This window comes from Etheostoma spectabile, chromosome 6 (assembly GCF_008692095.1).
Source record: "Etheostoma spectabile isolate EspeVRDwgs_2016 chromosome 6, UIUC_Espe_1.0, whole genome shotgun sequence".
NCBI classification, from domain to species: Eukaryota; Metazoa; Chordata; class Actinopteri; order Perciformes; family Percidae; genus Etheostoma; species Etheostoma spectabile.
The window spans coordinates 10,786,339-10,807,550 of record NC_045738.1 but is presented as its reverse complement, the minus strand read 5'-3'; the positions used below and the strand labels follow the sequence as shown (position 1 = coordinate 10,807,550).

General features: G+C 42.2%; 1 protein-coding gene across 3 annotated transcripts; it reads right to left on the bottom strand.

Annotated features, from left to right (window-relative positions):
* Positions 1-551: 551 nt before the first annotated feature.
* prkcg (protein kinase C, gamma) lies at positions 552-18,275 on the bottom strand. 3 transcript variants are annotated; one of them, XM_032518930.1, is made up of 17 exons: positions 17,270-18,275; positions 16,034-16,290; positions 13,437-13,468; positions 13,240-13,322; positions 12,168-12,279; positions 11,358-11,486; positions 11,091-11,247; positions 10,487-10,688; positions 9,245-9,442; positions 7,164-7,337; positions 6,748-6,839; positions 6,216-6,278; positions 5,913-6,051; positions 4,842-4,922; positions 4,553-4,660; positions 3,199-3,339; positions 552-2,428 (listed from the first exon to the last, which is right to left on the bottom strand). In XM_032518930.1, the coding sequence occupies exons 2-17, from the start codon at positions 16,273-16,275 to the stop codon at positions 2,267-2,269; spliced, it is 2,115 nt and encodes a 704-aa protein (XP_032374821.1). In that variant the 5' UTR covers positions 16,276-16,290; positions 17,270-18,275; the 3' UTR covers positions 552-2,266. The 3 variants fall into 3 exon arrangements, with proteins under 3 accessions (XP_032374821.1, XP_032374823.1, XP_032374822.1); XM_032518932.1 differs by lacking the exon at positions 17,270-18,275 and adding an exon at positions 15,762-15,881 and having other exon boundaries at positions 16,034-16,116; XM_032518931.1 differs by lacking the exons at positions 16,034-16,290; positions 17,270-18,275 and adding an exon at positions 15,762-16,016.
* Between the last annotated feature and the right edge of the window lie 2,937 nt (positions 18,276-21,212).

The following is a 21,212-nucleotide window of genomic DNA, read 5'->3' as shown; positions in this document are numbered from 1 at the left end:
AGAAGAGAGTTGAAGGACAGATAGAATGGAAGAGAGGGAGGTAGAGAGGAAGATGGGAAGTTGATGAGATTTTAATGTGAAGGTCAACTTGTTATAACTCAGATCTCCATAGGGATACTAGTCCCATCATGATGCTGGAGGGGTTGGAAGGGGAGGAAGGAGGGAGGGCGAGGAGGAGGTGGGCAGGGCAGAAGGTTGGAGGAGGTGGGAGTGTAAGGCTGCTTCAGAAGAGGAGGAGGAAGTGAAAGTGAGATGCCTGAGAGGTGGTTTTGCTGGTTTAACAACTACAGTATCACAGTAAATAGAGGGGTCAGCATCTTCTGTGTGTGTGTGTGTGTGTGTGTGTGTGTGGTATGTATTTGTGCAAACACGTACACATGCTTGAGATTGCACTTTTGAGTGCAAGTATGTGTGAAAGTGAGGGAGAGGGAGTGAGCGTGACAGAGAGGCGCGAGGAGGAGACAAAGCGAGAGGCCCTTCTGCATGTTTGTTTCTCAGCAGCTTCGCACAAAATCATAGAATGAAAAACGTCACTTGTTCTCGTTTCATGATTTTTTCAGCCAGTTTATTTTGACATTCTTTTTCCAGCAGATAAAAACAGAAGTTAACTAACAGATACATAAATGCATAAATTATCTATTGCATTATATATTATTGATCGTTATTGTGTGTTGTCACATTTGACCTCAAGTCAAACTGAGCTAAGGCGATCAGATGAAATGCCCTTTTACAGTTGACCACTATTAAAGGGACACACACATGCGCACTCAAAGCAAATCTGTATGATTTTGCTCCTCTGAATGATGGTGTGAAATAACCAGCTGGTTTGTGAGATAAGAGCACTGAAACGGGATTATTAAACTGTCTATTTGCAGGCACTTGCCCTGCTCAGATAGTGTTTAATGACAGTACATTTTTCCATGTATTGAACAGTCCCAGTGAGCCTCAGTTTTAATTACGCCTAATCAATGCTGTGAGTACTTCATTACATAGCAAAAAGCTTCATGGTATACACCACGAAAATAATACTTGTATCTGTACAAGCTTCTTGAAAACATTATTGAGAGGCATATTTTCTAAGACTGCAAATACATATTTTAGTGTTGTATGATGTCATTAAGGAGCACAGATACTGTATATTGCAATGCGGATAGGCCCGCAGCTTGCTCAGGAATATTGGAGAAAAAAAATCACGTGAATAAAAAATGATGCAGACCAAACTGTGGCAGTGATGTGAGGACTTCCTCCCAGTGACAATAGAGCCAGGCAGAGTGGGCATGAGCTGGGGGGAGGCAGCACTGCAGCCTACATTAACTGTCACATTGTGCCTGGTGCGTTGTTTCGGCATCACTGTGGTTTATCTGAGGTCACCGGTGTGACGTTAAACTAAGAGTTCAGGTCAGGCCAGAGGAACCTGTCTGAGCTCTTCCACAGGATGCCAGTCTACTAAATAAAAAAGGCTACTTGCTCAGTTTGCATCATCAAAGTGTCAACACTCTCTCTCTCTCTCTCACACACACACACACACACACACACACACACACACACACACACACACACACACACACACACACAGAGTGAGATAGATATTTAGAAAGACACAATATAGAGCTTCTGATGCTGAATTACTGTACTGTGTATTTGACCTGCTAAGAAATATTTTTGTATTCATGTGTATGAACTGTAAAATGATTAAAAAGTGACTTGTTTTGCCTGCTATCTGGCCTGTAGAGCTGTATGAGAAAAACCTGACTTGTCTTAGTTTTGTAAAATACAGCTTCTTAATACACAAAATTATTTTAACCAGAGTAACAAAATCATTTTTTTTTATAAATTGGTTGTAAAGTTACACTGGTATATTTGCTTGGATAATCTACCACTCTGGAAAACTAATGTGTCAAAGCAAATCATTCTAAAACACTGCATGCAAAAGAGATTTATTTCTCAAGTTCATACTACAGTACTCTTATATCAAATTAAGGGATGTCTTCCAGGAAAAACTCTAAGATGGAAACCTACAGCATAATACTGGTTTTGTTTGCATTGCTGCAACATATTACTAACATAATACATACATCAAAGAGAGTGCATAAATATGAAGGTGTCTTGGCATTTTCATGTAAACGTCAGAATTTGGTTATGAGAGGAGTCTTTAATTCTCGCTGCTAGCTCTCATGTTCAAATTCTTTGTTATAAAACTACTATTAGGGGGATTACCAGGGTATTTTGTGTACCCTCAGAGGAAATGTTTGTGTGGGAGTCGTTTTTAAACAGCAGTGAGAGGCGAGGGGGCAAAGTCTGGATTTTGGAAGGTGAAGCCCTGGAAGTCTTCTGGGTTGATGGCTGCGAGTATATCCGGGTCAGAGGGAGTGAGAGCTGGTGGAGCTGCTGTGAAGAACTTGTCGAAGTTTTCACCTTTTTTCCCACCCTAATGAAGAAAAGGAGAAGATTAGCATGCACATCCACATATTTGTGATTATTCCTGATTATATAGACACCCTCATCCTCCTCCTGAAAAAAGATATAAGAAAAGCCAAATTATAAAAAGACTCCACCTACGTATCTCTTTTTCTCACCCACACCCTCGTTTTCTCTCGCAGGAGCTCTCTACCACACCTACTGCAGGAAGAAAGCTGCTCACGTCTCCTTTCCTGCTCCTTGACAGCCATTATGCTGGATGATATGAATCTCATTTGGCTAATGGGCCTGGCCTCTAACCCCTGAGCATACTCAACTCACTCAAGGCACACCTCACCATTGGCCGGTGACTAATGGTGACATATATTTGCATATGGGAGGAGTAGGCAGGACCCCAAGGTCAGGGGGTTCTGTCTGTTGTAACTGGACTGTCTGATCCTCAAAGCCCATCTCTAGGAACCAGCAGAGGTGATGAAAGAGAGAAACGATAGGGGAATAGGGAAGAGGGAGGGAGGTACAAGGCCATTAGAACAGAGGGAAGAAGAGGGAATGAAATGGCAAATACAATGAGGACAGCTGAGAGAGAAAGCATGCTGGGAAATGAGGGAAAGCGTGGGAGTTTGAGAGAGGAGACAGATGGAAGAAAGATCCTAATTCAATATCCTAAAAGTGTCCACTGAGAGACAGAGACAGAGAAAAAAGAGGAAGGAAGAGAGGAAAGAAAGAAAGAAACAAAAGAAAGAAAGAAAGAAGAGTCTGTAGTCCATCTGTTCAACTGACAGTTCTGGGTTTGAAGGGCGCTGGGATCTCCAGTCTCTCCAGACGGTCCCAGTCAATCCAGCAGAAGAACGGATGCTCCCTGATTTCTCTCTCTCCATCCTGTCCTCCCCCCAGACGCTTGGCCGGGTGCTTCGTCAGGAGCTTGGGGAAGAGTGAAGAAAAAGGAGGGAAACATTGGAAAAAGAAAAGAAAAATACTGTGGTAATCCTGGGACACAGGTTAATTATAACCCGCTCTGCTTTTCTTACTCAACAACGTGCATGGCATGCTTGAAATATTATTTAAGTGTGTATTTTAAATGTTACATGAGGTAAATGTATTTATTATTTATTTTTGATTGGTATTTTGAGTGTGTGTGCGCACCTATTCACTTTCTTGTTGAGTGAAATAAGAAGATTGATATTACTCTTGTATAAGTCTGCTAAGTATGAAGCTATAGCCAGCAGCGAAGCTTAGCATAAAGACTGAAAACCGGGGGAAACAGCTAGCGTGGCTCTGTCCTAAGGTTACAAAATTTGCCTACTAGCACTTCTAAAGCTCCCTAATTAACATATTTGTTTGTTGTTCGATTAACTCAGGCAAAAACCAGAGTATAAATATGACCATTTGTGATTTTAAGGGAGTTCAGGTGCAGGAGTATTTCATGGCAACAAGATTTTAGGAAATTACTGCACCCGGCAATCTGGCCCAAATACACCCTGTAAAATCACAAATTGTATGTACTGTACTATATGATAACTGTATAATAATCAAACAAGATACAACGTGTAAATTACTGAGCTTTTGAGATGCTGACAGGAGGATTCATTTTTACCTTCAGACAGAGCCAGGCTAGCTGTTTTCCCTTATTCCACGTCTTTACTGTTAGCTGAGCTAACGGCTGCTGGCTGTAGCTTCATATTCCACAAACAAATATGAGCGTGTCAATCTTTGTCCGGCTGGGAGGGGGCCTCGGGAAGAACCAGGACTACTGTAAGTGGAGAGATTATATCTCCACCCTGGCATGGGAATGCCTTGGTAATGCCCAGTCAGAGGTGGTTAATGTGGCTCGGAAAGGGGAGGTTTTAGGTCCCTGCTGGAGCTATATTAACCCTACGAGCCAACCCCGGATAAGTGGATGACAATGGGGAAATGGATCAATCTTCTCATCTAACTCGACAACACAGCACATAAGCGTATTTCCTCACATATTGAACTATTCCTAGTGTTCCTAGTCCTAGTATTCAACAATGGTTAAGCTTTGATGTATTTATTTAAACATATTTTAGATAGAAATTGAATTACATTTTTCTAATTTACATGGGCATTGATTTTAATTGTTTGTGTTATATAAGGAAGAAGAATGGTATCTTACTCCCTTGCAGATAGCAACAGCTTCACGAGAGAGATTTTTCGGGTATATGACACTCTGTTCCATGATGGACTGAAACAGCTCATCTTCATCAATACCATCAAATGGTGGCTAGAAGGAAAAGACAGAGAGAGAAGAACAAAAGAGAGTAACCACAAGAACCTGTGAGCATATTGAAATTAAACTTCTCTTAAAAATCTTTTGAAGTTTCCTATGTAATCCAAAGGACAAGCACTGGAGGCTTAAGTGTCTGTGCACAAGGCTCTATTGTTAGAGTTAAGCTGAGTGTTACCTGTCCTGCCAGCATTTCATACAGCAGTACTCCATAGGACCACCAGTCCACTGCTTTGTCGTAGGGCTGATATGCCACAATCTGAAAAGGATGGAGAGAACAGGAGAGGAGATAAAACAGGTAGAATGGCAGTGCAGAGATAAGGAAATAGACAGAAGACGGGGAGAGTGAGCGAAAGTGCAGCATGCAGCTATCAGAGACAGCCCGAGTGAAAAGCAATGGGAGAGAGAGAGGAAAGTATGGTATTAGAGAGGATAAATGGATGAATGTGCTCAGAAATAATCAACACATGATTTTTGTGCTGCATGGGAACAATTCCCAGCTGCTGGGGAAATATATTTTATCTCTTCCAAAATGGCAGATGCAGGAGAATCAATGGGTGTTTACATAAGAGAGTCGATACCCAGGGGTACCATAGCAAGGATTACAATATCAAAGACATATCAAAGACAGTCACATGTTCTCTTTCTCTTTTTACTGGGTCTGTCTACTATGCCATAAACCAGACAGTGGATCTCTACTTCACTCTTTCTCTGAATTGTATTTGTTAATGATTACTTAACAACAACAATTTGTACGCTAGGCGTTATACAGCATACAGTTATGATATTTAGCATTTCATAAGAGTGTCAAGCTAAATCTCCTCAACTGTTTTTTGGGCTAAAATTTGCATCCTTGTCAATGAAATCCTTTTGAGATTAGTTTTCAGTGGTTTGTGTTACTCTTACGGGAGTTAATCGCCTTAAGTCAATTGCAGCAAGAGAAAGTAAAACTGGTAATACAAGGTCTCTGAAGGACAATCGTGACGTTCTCTGAGCACAAGCACACACCACTGCTAATTGAATCATGTGAAGTTAATTATTCAAAAATGCTGACAAGGTCAGAGAGGACGGAGGAGATGAGAGGAGCTGCAGCGAAACAACTTTCCGTCTCGCAGCACGGCAAAACAGGTCAAGCAACAGAAGAGGGGAAGACGGGTGAAACGAGGGGAAATGAGGGATCAAAGAAGCAAATGAGGGAAATTCAGGAGTTGGAGTATGGACAACGAAGTGAGAGGTGGGTTTCGTGTACCTCGGGGGCGATGTAGTCAGGAGTGCCGCAGAATGTGTGCGTGGTGTCACCCTGTAACATGCCCTCCCTGCACATCCCAAAGTCAGCTATCTTTATGTGGCCCTCGCTGTCAAGCAGCACATTATCCAGCTTCAAATCCCTGAGAAAGGAGGAGACAGATCATACAGGTATGAATCATTTTGATAGATAACATCTTTAGAACAGTCATTAGCTACAAAAGACATGATAAATCTGTGTCACGTCTGTGTGCTGCAGTGACAGCGCCAAACCAGGCCAGGTTAGATGAGCAGCCCACTTCTCTACCTGTAGATGATGCCTTTGCTGTGGAGGAAGAAGAGGCCGACCGCTATCTCTGCTGCATAAAACCTGCAGGGAAAAAGAAGAATGGGTGGGGGGGTCTCACTACTGGTTGCTTTTTCTTTTGAAAAATTGGCAAAGGTTTTTAGCGAGAAAAGATAGACGAGAGCTCAAGAGGGTGATGAAAGGGAGAGAAACCACATAGATTAAAGACAGAAAAATGAAGAAAGAGAGCGGGATATGAGCAACAGGGTGAGAATTAGTTTTAGATGATTGATCAAAGAATATTGATTAGATGAACAGCCTGGGGGAGGGGAAATATAGATAGAAAGATGAGATTGGTGGGAGGAGCAAGTCGTGAGAACGAGAAGAGGGCTGCTACTTGAGTTGATGATTTTTTGTGAGTCACCAGGTATAATGAACAAATCAAAGAGATGAGTGTGTATGTAAAAGAACAGAGGATAAAAGAAAGAAAATGAGAAGCTGTAGATGAGCACTGTAATTAAAGGTGAAAGAAAGAAGCGTTTTGACTACATACGCTGCATGAGGCTCTTTGAACTTGCCAACTATCTGAATGTGAAACATCAGGTCTCCTCCGTTGACATATTCCATTACATAATACAGACGGTCCTGCAGAAACAAAACACACACACACACACATGGACACACACATACACTCTCCATACATAATCACTTCTTGTCCAAATTAAAAAGCAATCTGTTAAAACCTCCTTCAGGACCAAGGACCCTTGTTAAAGAAAGCAAACTCATTATTTCATTTAATAATCAAAAATCTCAGGCAGCCTTTGCTGAAACAACTCCTGGGAGGGCTACACAGCCAACATGTCAGGTAGGTTTATGGACAATTTAATGAACATTTATGGGTTCATTTAGGACCCTGTATACTCTTCTACACACACAGACCGACCAACGGTCTATGAGACCAACACACACCTCAGTCTGGAAGGCGCAGTAGAGTGATGTGAGGAAATGAGGGCGAGAGGAAAGCGCCAGGACCCTCCTTTCCACCAGGGCGCTCTCCATGTCCTCGTCCTGGTAGAGAACGTCTTTCTTCAACACCTTCACGGCGAACAGTCGCTCGCTGCCTCGCTCCTCTGCCAGCAGCACCTGCACAGAGACAGAGTGAGAAGAGAAAGTTTTGTAACAACCAGAATTTGAAAGCCGCTAGAGCACAACTTAGACCTTCAGGCCCATAAATATGCACAATGTTTATTCATAGAAAACACTACACCCACTGTCTGCTAAAATACCGTTTTTTAAATTCCATCTTCACTAGTTCCAAACTTTTCATCAAATTAAAGGCCCATAAATAAACACAATGTTTATTTATAAAAAAAAACACTACACCCACTGTCTGCTAAAAGAGCATTTTTAAATTACAAATTCCTTAACACAGTTAACAGAACGGCACTCTTTGCGTCAAAGTCTTAAACGCGTCTCTACAGCTTTACTTCTAGCTTTAGATAGAATTATGCATGTACTGTAATGCTGCCAGTACTGAACGTTTTTAGGTCATTGTGTTATCAGTGACATGATGCTCTAGTTAGGAGGAAACTAGTTCTGCTGTTTGAATGAAAATGCGTGCTTTTGAGGCAGATTTGCAATATTTTGTGCATGAAATCAAGTGTCATGCTAAGCCAGGACTTGTTTAGAGTGTCTAGTACTAAAAAATGCATGTACTTGTAAGAAAGTTATCACATTATATGAACAGATGCTTAAGCAAGTTCAGTACTGTGCACATTTACCCGACATGGTGAACTAACTGTGGCAATGTTTAATTAAAGCTGCTCTACGCTTGAAGATTTCAAGACATGTTAATGTCATAATGAAAAAGCGAAGCGGCTCTAGAGTTTTTTATCAGACATTTATAAATGTATTCAGCAACTATTTCTTCAATCCCGCGAAATTGGCTTCTATTGGGTTGCTCTAAAAGCTAATGATGCTATAATTTTCTACAAAGAGAGCCACGTGACCCGGGTTTTACTGTGGTCCGTGGGAAAGATTTGGTCAAGAGCACTGGAAAAGTGCTGACAACAACACTGCTTAAAATTGTCTGGCAACCTGCAGCGCTGTGCTGTAATTACCACTGGCTAGCTGGGATGTCATGTTACTTTCAAATAACTGTGAATAGTAGCGAAAATGACATGGTGTCATTTGCCTGAGTAGAAGGCTGTGTGTGTGTGTGTGTGTGCGTGTGTGCAGTGCCGTTGATGAACTGAGTCACAGAGTGATCTCGTCTCCTGCACTTCCCCGTGGTCTCAAACTAACTAACTCATACCTCTTCAGAATATTACAAATCTTACAAACACAATCACATGTACTTTTCCCTCTTTTCCGGCCTTGTTATCCCACTTCCTTTTGGTCATTGTGTCACTTTCCGCAGCACAGAAATTTCCTCTCTATCTTAGTTTTACACTCCATCACTCTGCAGCCCCGGGGTCTGTGTCTCCTTATCTCGGGTCATTTTTTTTCTCACATCTTATGTAAGTCGAGTCTATTTCTCCCGTCCTCTGTAGACTCTCCTCTGACAGTTATGAAACAGCACAGGGGGGTTTCAGAGGAGGAAGAAGGACTCAAAGCTCCACTCTCTTCATTATGCCTCATCTACTGGGGAATTAAAGAGAAAATGGAGAGCAAAGACTGCCTTGAAATGAACACCTCCAGGAGGACTGTGTGGCACGCATGTAGGAAGCCAGCCAGCATGAGCTCACAACTGCTGACAACACAAAAGAAGCTAAGGGTTAAATGGATCATTTGGCAGCATAGTAGGACAGACAATAAGCATGTTAGTAAGAAATGTTTTTTTTTACAAAGAAATTCCACCCAGAAGTTGCTGTATGAAATGCCACTTTAAGGTCAAGTCCATCAATAGAAGATATGATTTTAAAGCCAGGAATAATCGTTGCTGTTTTCAGCTTGAACAGTCCATCTGATATCACCTACAGCTGTTGAATCAGAGGCACTGATTGTATGTAAAGATGATGACATTTCGTCTCAGCGGCTGCTGTGTTTACCTTGCCAAAGCTGCCTTTGCCCAGCACCATGAGGAAGTTGAAGTCAAGGATGCCCACTTTGACTTTGGCAGGGCCTGGGGTGTGGACTGGTGGGCAGGATGGTACAGGGGTTGGGGACAGGGCCGCATGGAACGGTTCAGACAGCGCGGCAGGTTGTACTTGAGGCAGAGAGGGTGTTGTGCCGTCTGGCTGAGGCTCCTGGAGAATTGTGGAAGGGGAGTTAAGAGATGAATGGGTGGATGCAGTCCAGCACACAAACACACACGGACACACACACACACACACACACACACACACACACACACACACACACACACCTTTCCACCGCTAGTTTTGGATTACAGTCAGGCAGAACAGTCGTACACCCTGGTGGAGACAGAGTGTATTTAGCGACAACACAAGGCATAAATCTTTCGTGTTTTTTTTCTCAGATAGAATAGGGAGGGGCAGTTCAAGATCCTGACCCACTGTGAGCTGTTGCTGTTGTTGTTTATTCAATGTAGGTAATTATAAGTTGATAAAGGCCAAGGCCTTAGGATAAACGGTTATTAGCATGGAAAAAACATCAAAGGCTGCTCCAGTTACAGGTTGCTTTTTTTTTTGTCAGAAGTACATTTCTAGAATAATTGCTTGCGCACCTTCGGCTCTCTGTGTGTTGTTGTTCTTAAACTCCCTTCACTTCAGGAAACAACAACAAACAAGCTAGTAAGCTACATGATGAAAATGGCAAGTTTTGCAGAATATTTGGATCATGCAACAAGGCAGGCTTGCTTGGTTCTTTCAGGGAAAAATTTCAGACCGAGCGGTGAGGACTGCTATGGAAGAAGTACGCACGGTGACACACTGGTAAAAGAAAATTACGTTTTATGTATCCAGCAAATTTAAGTAGCTCACGCTACTGTATTGTGTAAGCAGTTAACTTTACTTAATATTTTATGTGGCGTTTTCTTTTGCAGGGTACACATGTTCCACCAAAACAAGTTCCTTCCCCAAAAATATTTTGCAGAGCCACAGTTGTGCGTCCGGAGCTAAGCACCGCCTAAAACGCTTGTGATTGGTTCAAAGAAATGATAATAACCCATAGCGTTTTTTTCTCCTATCCCAGAATGTACAGTATGTGTGGTGTAGCCAGACCTTACTCTGCAACAGTGTGAAGATAGGCCTGGCCACGCAAGTCTACTTTTTGTTCAACATTAGGATCAATGGCTTTTTTTCCCATCTGTACTGGGGTAAGTTTCCTACCTGCAGATCTGGGTCCGGCACAGGGATGTTATAGTACTCTCCCTCATCTTGGGCGAGGAGTTTAAACCAGCCGCTGATAGGACGCCTGAAGATCTCACTCACTCCAAATGACAGCGCTCCCATGAAATCGTTCCTGGATGTGCGGTCCCAGTCCCATACCTCCACAGACAAACGCCTGTCCCACTGGTGACCGCGCACTGAGCTGTAGAGACAAACACAAAAACTCAAAATCACTAGGGAGAGTAAGCTCACTGTGTAAGCAACACAACAATGCACAACGACACAGAAGCTAATGATTGTTTTTCTTATTTTTTTCACCTTTGTGACAATTTTCAGATATCTAAGGCATTTTCCAAATATCCTAACTTAAAAATGTCTACATAGAGGTAGTAAAGGATGAAATAATAACACTGTTGATGTACAGTGAGCTGCTTATAATCAAAGATCATCATTCTTATTTTCTACCCTCTAATCTTTGTTTTTCAGGGTCCCTTTTTATGACTCAGTAATTCCAAGTTCTGGGACATTTTACTGTAATTAAAGCACATTTTGTCTCAGAACCAAGTACTATTTCCACCTTGGATTAAAGTTCACAAGGACTCACAAGGTGAAACTCTCATTCCAGACGGGATTAAGTGTTGAGCGGATGGTCTTGGTCTTCTGTTTGCTGTGGCTCTTCGGGTCTGGAATCAATTTCAATTTAACATACGGGTCTGACAGGCCGTTTGGATCCATGGGCATCAGGTTACGGGCCTCCCGCACTGAAGAGAAAGTAGAATAAAAGAAAGTACAGAGAGAGAAATCCTTCATTACCTGTGTAATCCTACAATTTCTTTTAAAACACTTCCCATGATCCAGCTGGTCCCTTCACCTGTGACATAGACATCTTCCGTATCTCCTCTGACAGTCAGGTGGATCCTCCCTCTCTTCTCTGTGTGGTCTTGACCACAGAGACTGGGAACACTGGTCTCACACCGTCGATGGACGTTCATGTCACAACCTTACAGTTCAAAGATACACAGCCATAGAAAGTATGAACAAACGCATGCATAGCATTTTAACCAAAATAACACTTCCTGACCCCAACCCTGATCTTTACCTTGAAGGAACAGCTTGACATGTGGAGAAATACACATATTCACTTTTTTGTCAATAGGAAGATAAGAAAACTGATACAACTGTCAGGTCTTACCTGTAATCATAGCTCTACAGCAAGGAGCCTGTTAGCTCGGAACAAAGACTGTAAACGGGTGGAAACAGCTAGCCTGCCTCTCTCTGACTGTAACAAACTAGCAACTCTAAAGTTCACTAATTAACATGCCATATCTCATTTGTTTAGTGGGTAAAAAACTGAATATTTGTGATTTTTCAGGGTATTACGTTTTAGATTGTTTCTTCACCAGGCACTAGTTACTTCCTGGAGTCTCCGCTGGTTGCCAATCTCCTCATCTAATTCTCTGTTTGAAAGTGAATAAGCATAATTCCCAAAATACCCTAAACATAAACTTAACAAAGTCAAGACAACTTAACAGTAATTTTGTCAGGACCAGTTTTATTTCCCTAGCTGGAAGGTGAGTCCCAATAATGTGCCTGTGTTAACTATAGTGTTAGATTCACGTCTCCACAAAAGAAAATACATGCATTGATTTATTACACATTTTTTATATGTGGTGAAACTCACAGCCACATTTCATGCCCTGGTGTATGAGGCCGTACAGCAGCGAGCCACAGTGGTCACAGAAGGTGGGACTGGAGTAAGTGTGGACTTTAAATGTGTGCTGACTCTTCAGGTCCTGAAACACAACAGAAACAATCTGCATTGAGAACGAACACACACACACACACACGCACACACACACGCACGCACACGAACTATCACGCACACGCAGACACACAAACACACACACACAGTGTGACCATGGAAGAAACGGTGAACACGCACACATTTACACACAAACATGCATGAGTATTATTAGTGGAGAGATGTTGAGTGGGGTATTCATGAACAAGCCAATTAGATTTCTCCACTGGGAGAGGACATATAAAGCGAGAGAGCATCTCGGCAAGGCTGTGTGTGAGTGTTGTAGGTGTGTGTGTTTGTACTGTGCAGAGAGAGATGAATCATTTTTTATCTCTCTACAGCTCATCAGACCCCACCACCACTCTCCGCACACCACCTCCTCCCAAACTTCTTTCCCTCTGAGTCGCTATTTAAAACCACCGTCACCCTGTTTCTCCTCTGTGTGTGTTCTTTAACTCTCTCATCCTTTTTTTTCCCTCAAACACTCACACACTGTTACACACATGTTCCCCTTGACCTAATTTCTGAGGCAGTTTATTTGGCTGGCAGAAGACGAAAAAATGTTTCCAAAAAACAAATCTCCCTGAAATCCTCAAAATGCCACAGAGAGGAAGACTGAGTAGGCTAGTGTGTTGCTCTCTCCCCCCTCTAATTCTCCCTCTTATCAGTCCCTCAACCCCTCCACCTGCATCTCCCCCACTCTCTATCTTCAACTCGCTGCATCTCTGAGGCCTTGTAAGATGACATGCCATGAGTGCAGACGTCAGAGATGCGTGATGCAAAGGATGCACGGATTGACGGATGAGTCATGCACACGTGCTCCTGGCACTGAGCGAATGGCTAAATATGATGATGACAGGCTAAATCTCGACTAAAATGGAAAACAAGAAATTGAGAGGAAAAGGATGGAAACAAAAGTGAAAGTAATGGATATGCTGACACATCTGCTCACCTCTGGTCTAGGGCCCGCCACAGAGCCAGGACAAGTGAAGGTGACAAGTTCGTGACATCTTTTGTGGACCACAAAACTGCAAACTAGAGGAAACGCAAGGAACAATATGATCAAAAAATGCATCAGTCACACTGAGAATATCATCTGAGAAGATAAAATATTGCGGAAAAAGACAATAACACCGAGTTTATCGTTACCTTGACATTGGAATCCCTGTTTGCCGATGCCCCTAAATGAAAAAGGCACATGGATTAAGACACAAATACAATCTTCTCTACTCCTTATTAAGGTGAAACATTAAGCTGAGATTGTTTTCCACCCTTGCAAGAATAGACAACGCTGCCACGATTGAGAAAGTGCTGAGATAGTGTTGCATTATTCCATCCTGTACTAAGACCAAAACAAATGCAAGCACTAGTTGAGAACAAACTCTGTCTCATCAAAAAACAAACACCACTGGCTGTGTTAGAGGCTACCAACGTTATAAACAAATTCATTATGTGTGAAGTTTGAGTGTCTTTCCTCTCTAAGCCACACTGCTGACCAGGCCAAATGGAGTCAGTCACTGTCTCACACACACACACACACACACACACACACACACACACACAATTTAATTCAAAAACAGTTTACAGAACTGCGGTGTTGGCTAGTTTCCAGTGCCTCCTTAGAGCTTTAATTGAATAATTAAAGCCATTGATTGACTAAAGAGTCCACTCAGCGGCTTGCCTGCTCTGAATCAAGTTTTGATTGTAAGGGCAGACGAACAACATACCGCAGAAAGCTCCTCCACAATAATACTGGAGAGGCCCAGGGGTTCATAGGAAACTGACCACAATCACTGATCTAAAATCAGTTCACCATCTGGCTGAGTAGTAATTAAAGACAGGGTTGCAGAGGGTGATCTGATCCTTGATCAGCATTCAACAGAAGTCTCTGTCTGCAGCAATCTTTGTGTATGAGGCCCAGTTCTGTTTTTTGACCAGCAGAGAGCATTGGAGAGTCAGGAATGGGTTTGGACAGATTCAACAGTGTTGTTTCCTGGCCAGATAACAAGGAATTCATTGCATTTGAAATGTAATGCTTTAATGTATGCAATTAATTAAAAAGTAAAATTATATATACAAAAAATTTATATAATATTAAAAAAATTCGAAAAACTCTATAAAATGGGCCAGAATACTCAAAACATGCTGGACTGTTAAAGTATTAACCAAAAATAAACAAATAATATATTAAAGAGAAATTAAAATTCATTTTAAGAGGTATTTGCAAAAGGCCTTTTACTGATGAAATTATTTGACATGTCACAGTATAAAATGAATCATGGCTGAATTCCATTTAGCTTATTTTTTTAGGCTTTAATTAATCTACCAATCCTCCCCAGGGGCTACCACACCCAGGTTGAGAGCTGCTGCTCTGACATCCTGTGTGAAGGTAAAGAGTTTTCACCCTGAACTAAGTGCTGCTACTGCAGGCAAGACAGGAGCCAGTTGGAGAAATGTCCTGAAAGCTACCCAGAGGCTGCTGGCACATTCACCGCCCTGCATCCGACATACACCACCACCATATGTCCACACACACACACACACACACACACACACACACACACACACACACACACACACACACACACACACACACACACACACATAGCTTCACTGAACAGAAAAAGATCTCTGCATGGTTGTGTTTATGGACATTTTCACATGAACACCTATATGCCTGCATGTCAGAGATCAAACATTTACTCAAGCACTGTACTTCAGTATGAGGTACTGCTACTTTATTAAACTATTTCTTTTTCCTCATTTAGCTGTAAATACTTTGCATAATAAGATTAGTGGAAACATATAATCCTTGTCCTGTAAAAACCGTGTATCTCCAAAACATCAACATTAGCACCTTGGGGCAATGCATTTTTCCAAATTTCTTGTTTTCCATTGTTGGCTTTATTTTGCCCATCACTATTAATTGGCTTATATAGCTTAAGAAGTAAAATACTTTTCTAAACTCATAAAACAGCACTAAATCCTTTAGTTTACATATTTAAAAAAAAATACAAAATCACCAAATTTGGAGATGCGTAGTTTTCACTGGGCATTGACTAATGTAAAGTTTAAAAGATAGTTACTGTAGATCTAGCTCTGTAATCCACTGCACCGATTTTATGTATGATAGTTCAGTTTACTCGTTATGAGAACTTGGCCTGTGAAAGCAGTTCCATATTGTCTTTTGTGGCTTAGGTGGAGCTTTCCAAAGTCTGAAAAATAACAATAACGGTGACGGGACCTAATGGAGAATAAAAAGTTAGAATATCTTGTTTTAATCTGTCCTCAGGAGACTTTATGGAAGTGACATATTAAAGATCGCCCCATTGCCTACACCGCTGCCTGTGTGTTTTTGTGCATATTTGCATGTACTGTTACTTTCTGTAAGCATTCATAGATGAAAAAAACTCTTTCCTAATTGAAATCTTGCTTGTCTGCATGCAGTAAGTGGGTCTGCATTTGTGTGCGTACGTAAAGTTCCTAAAGTAACTCCTGTATTGTGTGGGCTGTTGTGTGGAGGTGAGATTATTTGATCAGATCAGGTCAGTGTGGCAACAGAGTGTAGGTTGTTTCTTCAGCTGGCAGCTGAATCTGGTGAAAGAGAGAAAATGTGCAGAGAAAGTCAGTTTCAGATGGAGTAGTGGGATGCCTGAGAAGGCGGCTTATGAACTGCTGGGTTGGTTTCTGTTTAAAAGTGCAGCTGTGTATTATTGTGTTTGTGTGTTACCAGATAAACCAGATACCAGATAAAGTCGGTGCAGTGGCTGCAGAAGGTGGGCTGTTTGAAGAAGCGGGCAGTGAACTGGTGGTCTTTAACCTCGACAATCCTTTTGTGTTTGAGCGCTCCCTTCCTCTGGAACACAGGCACCCTGGGTGGAGGGGAGAGGGGCAATGGCAGAGGGGAGGCACCGGGGGAGGTTGCCGATGTAGGGGAGGCCAGTGTCAATGAGGAGAGGGAAGGGGAAGGGGAGATTGGGATCGACATGATGCCTGGAGGATACTGTAGAAAGAAGAGAGGGGGAGGGAGAGGGGGAATGGATGATGAGTGTCAGTACTGAGGGTATGTTGTACAAGCAAAAGACCTTAAACATGAGAGATGGAGGAGGGGAGGAGGTAAGAACAGGTAGAAGGAGTGGGAGAAGAAAGGATGAAAAGTGTAATGGGTCATGGTATAGCGACAGAAGTTGTATTAATGGCACACGGGATGTGGGGAGCAGTGAAGGAGTGACGTGATCGAGAAAGATCGAGAACGGACCGGAAGTACAGAGGAAGATGGGGGGGAGCACAGGGAAAGCGACGAGAGTGATAGAAGAAAAAGAGTTGTAATGAGGGAGACAGGGAGGTTAATTCATATATGGAGAAAGAACTCTCCTTAGAGACTCTCAGACGCTGAACGATTAGTGTGACTTACTGTGTGTCCCACATACTGCCTGTCCTTTTTACCTACATCTCCCTCTTGCTGTACCCCTTATATATCCATCCCCCTGGCAGATCGGATAACCCTCCACCCCATGTCCATTGTGCCTCCTGTTGCCATGTCAACAACACCCCCACCACCTGCTCCAATCTTAGAGCCTGTATGCGATCTCAGCTTCCTACCTGCCCTTATTAGCAAATAGTCCTACTTTATAAGTTAAGTTTGGACCAGAACATTATGTATATGTCCATAGGGAATGAAGAGGAAAAAGGAAAAAGAGAAAAGATGGCTCGAGAAAAAGAGCAAGATGGCAAATTAGCTGAAGAGATTGTGGTGTGGCACACTTCTAAATGATATATGAAACACCAACAGAGATTTAATGAATAAATAAATAACCTTGTAGCTAAAAGACAACATGCCAGAGAGAAATGTAATGAAATGATGGTGTCTCAGAAAAGAAGCAGAGATCAAAAAATAGTAGAAGTAAAGAAAAGAAGAAAGAAGAACATATGAAAATACGTTCTGAAAATGTGGGCAAACCCATACAGCAAAGACACAATACCTGAATTTATGGTGATTTAGTAAGAAAGGCTTGACTAAAGGACAGCTTTCTTCTCTTCCTCTCCCCCTTTCTTCGCCTTGTTTGGCACACTTCAAAAGAAAGACTGAGTTGTCACACCTGTAGCTGGTCACCTAAAAAAGAGAGAGTCGGGACGAAAAGACCAATAGAAGTAGTGCTGTGGTAATCAGAAAAGAATCAGCCAAAATGTAAAAAAAAAAGAAAATAAAAACCTATTACAACAAAAAGCGCAAGTGGAAGCAACAAGCGTTTCTGGAGATTCAAGCTTTCTAAGAACCAAAGATAGAAGAGTAAAGTGTTATATATCCGTTAACCCAGAGGCAGGGTGAGGAGGAGGACGGGATAGAGAGGTGGTATTCTCTTTCCAAGATTGATTCTGTTTTTACTAAGAAGAGGATGAAAAAGAGAGAGAAAGAGAGAGAGAGAGAGAGAGAGAGAGAGAGAGAGAGAGAAAAAAAGAGAAAGAGAGAAAGAGAGAGGCAGCGAGTCATTTCGAAATCTGGGTTACTTCTCTCAGGAGAGGGTGAGGGAGGGAGAGGAAGGAGGACTGATGAGACAGAAGCTGCCATTTTGCCACCACCAATGGAGTGTGGACAGGCAAGCGCCAACTGTCTGAATCTTACTTCGTCTTGTGCCAGACGGCGCAAGGAAACGAAGAGATGAGAGAGAGTATCCAGTCTTGAAGAAAATAGCAGAGTGCTTTAGAGGTGGAGAGTGCAGGAAATGGCCAGTTAAATGCAGAAATAAAGAGTTTTAAGTCATGGAGTTTGCAGCAGATGACTGAAGGATCAACAGGCCTATGAAAGGCCTTTTAATCTTTTCTGCAACAGTTAACAGCATGTTCACAGTATCTGAAATTTCTTCTGAGATCAGAGCAAGTGGTGACATGGTAACACTGCTACCCTGTGCACTGAAACAAGGTAGGCTAAGCCTGATGGGAAGAGTAGTTTCCAAGAAAAGGGTTTGTCAATTGATTTCCCACACACTGTGGCACGCACACACACATGCATGTGCAACACACACACACACACACACACACACACACACACACACACATTTTTTTGTATTGACTTACATGAATTAATAAAACACATACTAAGCCTTAAAGGAACAGTTCAAAATTTGGAGAGATTTACTTATTTGCTTTCATGCCGAAAGTTAGATGGAAAGATGTATACCACACTCAAGAATGTAGTAGTGACATGTGTAGCTAGAGCCTGAAGCTGGTTTGCTTATCTTAGCATAAAGTCTGAAAAGAAACGAGGGAAAACAGCAACCCTTTTCCAAAAATCATTATAATTACTGAAATCAAACAGTAATAACAACAGTTTGCTGTTTTTTTTAAGGGGGGTTATCTGCCAGACTATTTCTTGGTTGGGACCAGTTGCCAGGCAACCAACTACAATGTGTTAAGTCGTAAATTGCAGGGGTGCCGGTAGGTAGATGTGTTTTTTACTTTTGGACAGCGCCAGGATAAGTATTTGTAGTTTTCATGCAAAGCTAAGCTAACCAGCAGCTGGCTTTAGCTTCATATTAACCTTACAGATGTGAGAATGGTATCAATCTTCTCATCTATTTCCTAAAATGGGAAACTATCCACTTTTGCGCCCCTAAATGGTAGTTGAGACCCCAAAAAGTGGCTGTGTGAACAAATGTTTGTCCCCAAAATGTAATTAGTAAGTACTCACACACACACACACACGTGCCATATGTGCACATGGTCTACGGACAATCTTGAGAAAAGATGGCAGCAGGCGGGAGCAGAGATGCAGGCAGGCAGGGGACGAAGGGGTGGATTGGAGTGGGATGGAGAGACAGAGAGGGAGCGAAGGGTTGAAGGTCTAATTAATGGAAATGTAGGTTATTAGTCTCCTGATGAGGACACTGGCAGAGAATTAATTAACAATTATAATTAGCAAGATTGTTAGAGAGCAAAATGGTGTCAGCAAGCAAGATAAGAGTGAGCTAGCGTGCATAAGAGAGAGTGTGTGTTGTGTGTGTGTGTGTGTGTGTGTGTGTGTGTGTGTTGTGTGTGTGTGTGTGTGTGTGTGTGTGTTGGACGCTGTCATTATCACTGCATGTGGAAAAAACAGCTGTTTGAACATGCCCTATTTGACAGAATGATTTATGTATTTTCAGCATTAGTCATGCAGAACTAGCAGCTGATTGGAAATGATAGACAGCTTTCCTTCACACAGACTGTCACCAGATCTTTCTCTATAGTACTGCTGTTAATGTCTTCGTTTTGGGCCCATAAGACTCCCACTATTCATTGCTCTTATCTTGGATGATTCATGTTCTTGTTCTGTTGTTACAAATAAATGAGGAAGATGTCCTTAGTAGTGCGAGAGAGAGATAGGGGCACATAAATATGAGCTTGTAGACCATGCACTCCTCAGTAATCAGTGCATTGAAACACAAAGCACATCAACAGAGCACAATGCTTCCCCTCCATGTGGTGTGATGAGTAAGCACTGGTGGCACTAAAGTGTCTGTATCAGGGTGCGTTTGCATGCCAATCGGAGTATGCTTTACAGTGTTTGATCAAAGACCATAAAATCGAGCTGGTGTTCAGCCAGACATTAAGGCTGTAAACTAAAACGTGCACACATGTCAGAATGAAAAACACTCAGATTTGGCCTGCATGATTAAGAGCAGAGGTAAAATGCTATAAAACAATAGAAGTGAAGATAAAATGAAATATAGAGATTACAACAGAAAAAGATAGGATAAATTAGGGTTGCACAATTAATCAAATTTTAATCGCGATCACGATTTTGACTTCCCACGATCAAATTTGCGTGATCGAGCGATTATGTTTTTTAAAGCGTCATTTCATAGAACGCTCTGGGTTTTTTGCAAAGCCAATCTACCGCTACTACCGTCTGATCATGAGCCAGTCAGAGTAGTTCCCTGCACCGTGCAGCTTAGTATTAGATGGAGACAGTCCCAGAGGACAGAGTAACGGGAGGAAAACTCAACAGAACAGGTCTTAAGGTTTACCAGTTTACCAGTAAACGCAACATTTGCAACTGCGGTGACCAGTGCTAGTAGGTGCTAGTTAGCGTCTGTTAGCTGTTAGCTCCTCTAGGACGCATCGGTGCTAATGTCCTTGCATCCGCTGCAATGCTGTTTATATTGATATGGTTTAATTTTGCGTTACATGACCCATTTCGTCTGTAAAGTCGTGCCTGTGTTGGATCTCTCCTCTACTCTCTCTCCTCTACTCTCTCTCCTCTACTCTCCGGCAAGCCCCGCCACACAGCGCCGTTCCACACTTTTGACATTTGTCCACAGTTTTAATTTTTTATTAGCACAGCTGTATATTGTTAAGTATGAGGGGCAAACCTGTATTTGTACCAGTGTTTCCGCGGGTAACTCTGTTATCGCGGCCGCTACGGCGAAGAACACAGAAGAAGTTACTGAATGCAGCTAACTTCAGTTGGTAGAGTAACAGCGTGGGAGACGGAGCTGCTGGACCTGGGCCAGAGATGTGACCCATGGCCAGAATATCATAGTTCATAAAAATGCAGCGGAATGACGATACAGACGTTTCATACACACGTCGTGTTATCCGCCATTCGACCCGTGCTGGACCCGTTCATAATGAGTCAGTCGTCTCTCTGTGAGTAGCGTCCATTACACTCCCTCTCGCAGTTATAAATAGCCTATGTGACAACACAATTTGTTTTGGTTAAAATCAACAAATAATCGTGAGAATAATCGCGATCAAGATTTTGATCAAAATAATCGTGATTATCATTTTGGCCATAATCGTGCAGCCCAAGGATAAATCAATGAAAAAGACACCCCCCAAAATCACAAACCGTGTCATCTTTACAATAATCACTATGACAGTCCTGGAAGCTTTGCTTCTTCCATATACCTCAGCTCCCTTTACTTATTCTCTATCAGTCCACAGATG